Below are 8,204 nucleotides of genomic sequence, written 5' to 3' on the forward strand. Positions count from 1 at the left end.
ATCGAGTTGAACATTTTTTATTGGATTTTCCTAGAGAAAGGAAATAAATTAAAACCTCATATGATATCATACAACTCGCGTCACAAACATCTCACTGTTCAAAGGCAATTGTTATAACAAGTTATGCTTAGGCTTAAAAAGACACAAAGGCAAACAAAACAAGTTCAGAAACAATAACCGATGTCCGAGTCGAAATAGCGGTTTCCAAAGATTTGACCTTACCAAATCTAATATATGCGTTGAGAACGTGGAAGATTCAAACTTGATCCCACGTTAGACACTCGCGTAATACAGAATGCAAACTTCCCCATAATATACGTATAACATAATATACGAGACAATATGAACAGCCATATTCTGCCATTAAACCTCTGTAGGTGCATGATAACACCTACTAAGAAGTGAAAAAAACACAATCATGAATTCAACGGTAAAGTTAAGCTTAGCGACAATTTTGCAGTCTCTCGATTCTGCTGAAACCAACTAGCACCAGAAGTGATGACGAAGTTAAAGTAAAGAAGCAAATTATGATTAATGAATTATTATGGTAAAAATATCACTCTTTAATAGCGAAGATATAATTACTAATATACCATTTGTTATATTAAATATTGTTAATTATAGTTTAGAAAAAGGGTTACATTAAATATTGTCGTGAAGGTTTCATAAATAACTAACACAAACATCGTATTACTACCAGTTTCCCGTTAAGACGTTAGGCTTGTTATATTCCACAATTTTATAAAACCATATAGCCTTTCCGGTGACTATTCCGTGACGTTAGGACTTTAGTTTTTACAATCTTTCTATGAACGAAAACCTTTTCTTATGAGCATCTACTACAGTTGTCAAGAGCAGCAATGTGTGAAACGAAAATGAAAACACGTTGCGCAATTAACACATTTTGAAATGGTTCTTTCCAAGTTTTAAATTAGTGAGTATGCTTAAATACAATCCATTTTATTAGTCCATGTGATTATAACGTCGATGTCTGATCAAATTATGCTTCATTGTGCTGGCATAATCACACTGATCACATTTGAAGGGTTTTTCTCCGCTGTGACTGCGTTCATGTTTGATCAAATTATACTTCATTGTGCTGGCATAATCACACTGATCACATTTGAAGGGTTTTTCACCGCTATGAATGCGTTGATGTGTGATAAAAACATACTTCCGCTTACATGCATAATCACACTGATCACATTTGAAGGGTTTTTCACTACTGTGAATTCGTTGATGTCTGATCAAATCAGTCTTCCACGCACTTGCATAATCACACTGATCACATTTGAAGGGTTTTCACCATTGTGAATTCGTTGATGTCTGATCAAATTAGCCTTCCACGAACATGCATAGTCACACTGATCACATTTGAAGGGTTTTTCACTACTGTGAATTCGTTGATGTCTGATCAAATGATACTTCCGCGTACTAGCATAGTCACACTGATCACATTTGAAGCGTTTTTCTTTGGTATCCTTTCGAATGTCAAGGTCAAGATCCCTTTCATATTCAGGTGCACATTTGTATCGAGTTGAACATTTTTTATTGGATTTTCCTAGAGAAAGGAAATAAATTAAAACCTCATATGATATCATACAACTCGCGTCACAAACATCTCACTGTTCAAAGGCAATTGTTATAACAAGTTATGCTTAGGCTTAAAAAGACACAAAGGCAAACAAAACAAGTTCAGAAACAATAACCGATGTCCGAGTCGAAATAGCGGTTTCCAAAGACCTGACCTTACCAAATCTATTATATGCGTTGAAAACGTGGAGGATTCAAACTTGATCCCACGTTAGACACTTGTGTATACAGAATGCAAACTTTCCCATAATAAACGTATAATAAAATATACGTGACAATATGAACAGCCATATTCTGCCATTAAACCTCTGTAGGTACATGATAACACCTAAAAAATAGTGAAAAAACACAAGTATGAAGTCAAGGGTAAAGTTAAAGGGGCTGTTCGGACAGTGGGACAAACGACGATCATAGAGCTTAACATAGCGGGTGGGTAAAAAGGAGAGGGGGTTGGACAGCCCCTTTAACCTTAGCGACAATTTTGCAGTCTCTCTTCTTTCTGCTGAAACCATAGCACCAGAAGTGATGACAAAGATGAAGTTATTAAAGAAGCAAATTAAGATTCAATGCAATAACATATAAATCAATTATTATGGTAAAATTTTTATTCTTTAATAGCGAAGATGATATTCCATTTTTAATATAAAATATTGTTAATTATAGTCAAATAAAAGGCTATATTCAATACTGTTCGTGAAGGATTTATAAATAACTAACACAAACATAGTATTACTACCAGTTTCCCGTTAAGACGTTAGGCTAGTTACATTTCACAATTTTATAATACGATATAGCCTGTCCGGTGATTAATCCGTAACGATAGGCTTTTACAATTTTCCCACGAACGAAAACTTTTTCTTAGTGAGCATCTACTTCAGTTGTCAAGAACAGCAAAGTGTGAAACGAAAATGAAAACATGTTGCGCAACTAACACATTTTGAAATGGTTCTTTCCAAGTTTTAAATTTGCTGAGTATGCTTAAATACAATCCATTTTATTAGTCCAAGTGATTATTACGTTGATGTCTGATCAAATTACTCTTCTGCGTGAATCCATAGTCGCACTGATCACATTTGAAGGGTTTTTCACCGCTATGAATGCGTTGATGTTTGATCAAATCACTCTTCTGCGTGAATCCATAGTCGCACTGATCACATTTGAAGGGTTTTTCACCACTGTGAATGCGTTGATGAGTGATCAAATTACACTTGATTGTGCTGGCATAGTCACACCGATCACATTTGAAGGGTTTTTCACCACTGTGAATGCGTTGATGTCTGATAAAATCAGTCCTCCGCGTACTTACATAGTCACACTGATCACATTTGAAGGGTTTTTCACCGCTATGGCTTCGTTGATGAGCGATCAAATCCCTCTTCCACGCACTTGCATAGTCACACTGATCGCATTTGAAGGGTTTTTCACCACTGTGAATGCGTTGATGTTCGATCAAATGAGACTTCTGCGTACCTCTATAATCACACTGATCGCATTTGAAGAATTTTTCACCACTGTGAATGCGTTTGTGTCTGATCAAATCGCTCTTCCGCGCACTTGCATAGTCACACTGATCACATTTGAAGGGTTTTTCACCGCTATGGCTTCGTTGATGAGTGATCAAATGAGACTTCTGCGTACCTCTATAATCACACTGATCGCATTTGAAGAATTTTTCACCACTGTGAATGAGTTGATGTCTGATCAAATCCCTCTTCCATGCACTTGCATAGTCACACCGATCACATTTGAAGGGTTTTTCACCACTGTGAATGCGCTTATGTTCGATCAAATGAGACTTCCACGTACCAGCATAGCCACACTGATCACATTTGAAGCGTTTTTCCTTGGTATCCCTTCGAATGCCAAGTTCAAGCTCCCTTTCATTTTCAGGTGAACATTTGTATCGAGGTGAACATTTTTTCTTGGATTTTCCTACAGAAAGGAAATAGATTAAAACCTCAAATGATATCAAACAACTCGCGTCACAAACATTTCACTGTTCAAAGGCAATTGTTATAACAGGTTATGCTTAGGCTTAAAAAGACACAAAGGCAAACAAAACAAGTTCAGAAACAATAACCGATGTCCGAGTCGAAATAGCGGTTTCCAAAGATTTGACCTTACCAAATCTAATATATGCGTTGAGAACGTGGAAGATTCAAACTTGATCCCACGTTAGACACTCGCGTAATACAGAATGCAAACTTCCCCATAATATACGTATAACATAATATACGAGACAATATGAACAGCCATATTCTGCCATTAAACCTCTGTAGGTGCATGATAACACCTACTAAGAAGTGAAAAAAACACAATCATGAATTCAACGGTAAAGTTAAGCTTAGCGACAATTTTGCAGTCTCTCGATTCTGCTGAAACCAACTAGCACCAGAAGTGATGACGAAGTTAAAGTAAAGAAGCAAATTATGATTAATGAATTATTATGGTAAAAATATCACTCTTTAATAGCGAAGATATAATTACTAATATACCATTTGTTATATTAAATATTGTTAATTATAGTTTAGAAAAAGGGTTACATTAAATATTGTCGTGAAGGTTTCATAAATAACTAACACAAACATCGTATTACTACCAGTTTCCCGTTAAGACGTTAGGCTTGTTATATTCCACAATTTTATAAAACCATATAGCCTTTCCGGTGACTATTCCGTGACGTTAGGACTTTAGTTTTTACAATCTTTCTATGAACGAAAACCTTTTCTTATGAGCATCTACTACAGTTGTCAAGAGCAGCAATGTGTGAAACGAAAATGAAAACACGTTGCGCAATTAACACATTTTGAAATGGTTCTTTCCAAGTTTTAAATTAGTGAGTATGCTTAAATACAATCCATTTTATTAGTCCATGTGATTATAACGTCGATGTCTGATCAAATTATGCTTCATTGTGCTGGCATAATCACACTGATCACATTTGAAGGGTTTTTCTCCGCTGTGACTGCGTTCATGTTTGATCAAATTATACTTCATTGTGCTGGCATAATCACACTGATCACATTTGAAGGGTTTTTCACCGCTATGAATGCGTTGATGTGTGATAAAAACATACTTCCGCTTACATGCATAATCACACTGATCACATTTGAAGGGTTTTTCACTACTGTGAATTCGTTGATGTCTGATCAAATCAGTCTTCCACGCACTTGCATAATCACACTGATCACATTTGAAGGGTTTTCACCATTGTGAATTCGTTGATGTCTGATCAAATTAGCCTTCCACGAACATGCATAGTCACACTGATCACATTTGAAGGGTTTTTCACTACTGTGAATTCGTTGATGTCTGATCAAATGATACTTCCGCGTACTAGCATAGTCACACTGATCACATTTGAAGCGTTTTTCTTTGGTATCCTTTCGAATGTCAAGGTCAAGATCCCTTTCATATTCAGGTGCACATTTGTATCGAGTTGAACATTTTTTCTTGGATTTTCCTAGAGAAAGGAAATAAATTAAAACCTCATATGATATCATACAACTCGCGTCACAAACATCTCACTGTTCAAAGGCAATTGATATAACAAGTTATGCTTAGACTTAAAAAGACACAAAGGCAAACGAAACAAGTTCAGAAACAATTATAATCCATGTCCGAGTCGAAACATCCGTTTCCAAAGACCTGACCTTACCAAATCTATTATATGCGTTGAAAACGTGGAGGATTCAAACTTGATCCCACGTTAGACACTTGTGTATACAGAATGCAAACTTTCCCATAATAAACGTATAATAAAATATACGTGACAATATGAACAGCCATATTCTGCCATTAAACCTCTGTAGGTACATGATAACACCTAAAAAATAGTGAAAAAACACAAGTATGAAGTCAAGGGTAAAGTTAAAGGGGCTGTTCGGACAGTGGGACAAACGACGATCATAGAGCTTAACATAGCGGGTGGGTAAAAAGGAGAGGGGGTTGGACAGCCCCTTTAACCTTAGCGACAATTTTGCAGTCTCTCTTCTTTCTGCTGAAACCATAGCACCAGAAGTGATGACAAAGATGAAGTTATTAAAGAAGCAAATTAAGATTCAATGCAATAACATATAAATCAATTATTATGGTAAAATTTTTATTCTTTAATAGCGAAGATGATATTCCATTTTTAATATAAAATATTGTTAATTATAGTCAAATAAAAGGCTATATTCAATACTGTTCGTGAAGGATTTATAAATAACTAACACAAACATAGTATTACTACCAGTTTCCCGTTAAGACGTTAGGCTAGTTACATTTCACAATTTTATAATACGATATAGCCTGTCCGGTGATTAATCCGTAACGATAGGCTTTTACAATTTTCCCACTCACGAAAACTTTTTCTTAGTGAGCATCTACTTCAGTTGTCAAGAACAGCAAAGTGTGAAACGAAAATGAAAACATGTTGCGCAACTAACACATTTTGAAATGGTTCTTTCCAAGTTTTAAATTTGCTGAGTATGCTTAAATACAATCCATTTTATTAGTCCAAGTGATTATTACGTTGATGTCTGATCAAATTACTCTTCTGCGTGAATCCATAGTCGCACTGATCACATTTGAAGGGTTTTTCACCGCTATGAATGCGTTGATGTTTGATCAAATCACTCTTCTGCGTGAATCCATAGTCGCACTGATCACATTTGAAGGGTTTTTCACCACTGTGAATGCGTTGATGAGTGATCAAATTACACTTGATTGTGCTGGCATAGTCACACCGATCACATTTGAAGGGTTTTTCACCACTGTGAATGCGTTGATGTCTGATAAAATCAGTCCTCCGCGTACTTACATAGTCACACTGATCACATTTGAAGGGTTTTTCACCGCTATGGCTTCGTTGATGAGCGATCAAATCCCTCTTCCACGCACTTGCATAGTCACACTGATCGCATTTGAAGGGTTTTTCACCACTGTGAATGCGTTGATGTTCGATCAAATGAGACTTCTGCGTACCTCTATAATCACACTGATCGCATTTGAAGAATTTTTCACCACTGTGAATGCGTTTGTGTCTGATCAAATCGCTCTTCCGCGCACTTGCATAGTCACACTGATCACATTTGAAGGGTTTTTCACCGCTATGGCTTCGTTGATGAGTGATCAAATGAGACTTCTGCGTACCTCTATAATCACACTGATCGCATTTGAAGAATTTTTCACCACTGTGAATGAGTTGATGTCTGATCAAATCCCTCTTCCATGCACTTGCATAGTCACACCGATCACATTTGAAGGGTTTTTCACCACTGTGAATGCGCTTATGTTCGATCAAATGAGACTTCCACGTACCAGCATAGCCACACTGATCACATTTGAAGCGTTTTTCCTTGGTATCCCTTCGAATGCCAAGTTCAAGCTCCCTTTCATTTTCAGGTGAACATTTGTATCGAGGTGAACATTTTTTCTTGGATTTTCCTACAGAAAGGAAATAGATTAAAACCTCAAATGATATCAAACAACTCGCGTCACAAACATTTCACTGTTCAAAGGCAATTGTTATAACAGGTTATGCTTAGGCTTAAAAAGACACAAAGGCAAACAAAACAAGTTCAGAAACAATAACCGATGTCCGAGTCGAAATAGCGGTTTCCAAAGATTTGACCTTACCAAATCTAATATATGCGTTGAGAACGTGGAAGATTCAAACTTGATCCCACGTTAGACACTCGCGTAATACAGAATGCAAACTTCCCCATAATATACGTATAACATAATATACGAGACAATATGAACAGCCATATTCTGCCATTAAACCTCTGTAGGTGCATGATAACACCTACTAAGAAGTGAAAAAAACACAATCATGAATTCAACGGTAAAGTTAAGCTTAGCGACAATTTTGCAGTCTCTCGATTCTGCTGAAACCAACTAGCACCAGAAGTGATGACGAAGTTAAAGTAAAGAAGCAAATTATGATTAATGAATTATTATGGTAAAAATATCACTCTTTAATAGCGAAGATATAATTACTAATATACCATTTGTTATATTAAATATTGTTAATTATAGTTTAGAAAAAGGGTTACATTAAATATTGTCGTGAAGGTTTCATAAATAACTAACACAAACATCGTATTACTACCAGTTTCCCGTTAAGACGTTAGGCTTGTTATATTCCACAATTTTATAAAACCATATAGCCTTTCCGGTGACTATTCCGTGACGTTAGGACTTTAGTTTTTACAATCTTTCTATGAACGAAAACCTTTTCTTATGAGCATCTACTACAGTTGTCAAGAGCAGCAATGTGTGAAACGAAAATGAAAACACGTTGCGCAATTAACACATTTTGAAATGGTTCTTTCCAAGTTTTAAATTAGTGAGTATGCTTAAATACAATCCATTTTATTAGTCCATGTGATTATAACGTCGATGTCTGATCAAATTATGCTTCATTGTGCTGGCATAATCACACTGATCACATTTGAAGGGTTTTTCTCCGCTGTGACTGCGTTCATGTTTGATCAAATTATACTTCATTGTGCTGGCATAATCACACTGATCACATTTGAAGGGTTTTTCACCGCTATGAATGCGTTGATGTGTGATAAAAACATACTTCCGCTTACATGCATAATCACACTGATCACATTTGA

At 36.1% G+C, this 8,204-nt stretch overlaps 1 protein-coding gene across 1 annotated transcript; it reads right to left on the reverse strand.

Annotated features, from left to right (window-relative positions):
• Window positions 1-6,088: 6,088 nt before the first annotated feature.
• On the reverse strand, window positions 6,089-7,347 carry LOC149679428 (uncharacterized). The gene is made up of 2 exons (XM_089835658.1): window positions 7,328-7,347; window positions 6,089-7,067 (listed from the first exon to the last, which is right to left on the reverse strand). The coding sequence occupies exons 1-2, from the start codon at window positions 7,345-7,347 to the stop codon at window positions 6,089-6,091; spliced, it is 999 nt and encodes a 332-aa protein (XP_089691784.1).
• Window positions 7,348-8,204: the final 857 nt, after the last annotated feature.

This window comes from Phalangium opilio, unplaced genomic scaffold (genome assembly GCF_054372755.1).
Source record: "Phalangium opilio isolate 3A_F unplaced genomic scaffold, DU_Popi_V2 ptg000041l_1, whole genome shotgun sequence".
NCBI classification, from domain to species: domain Eukaryota; kingdom Metazoa; phylum Arthropoda; class Arachnida; order Opiliones; family Phalangiidae; genus Phalangium; species Phalangium opilio.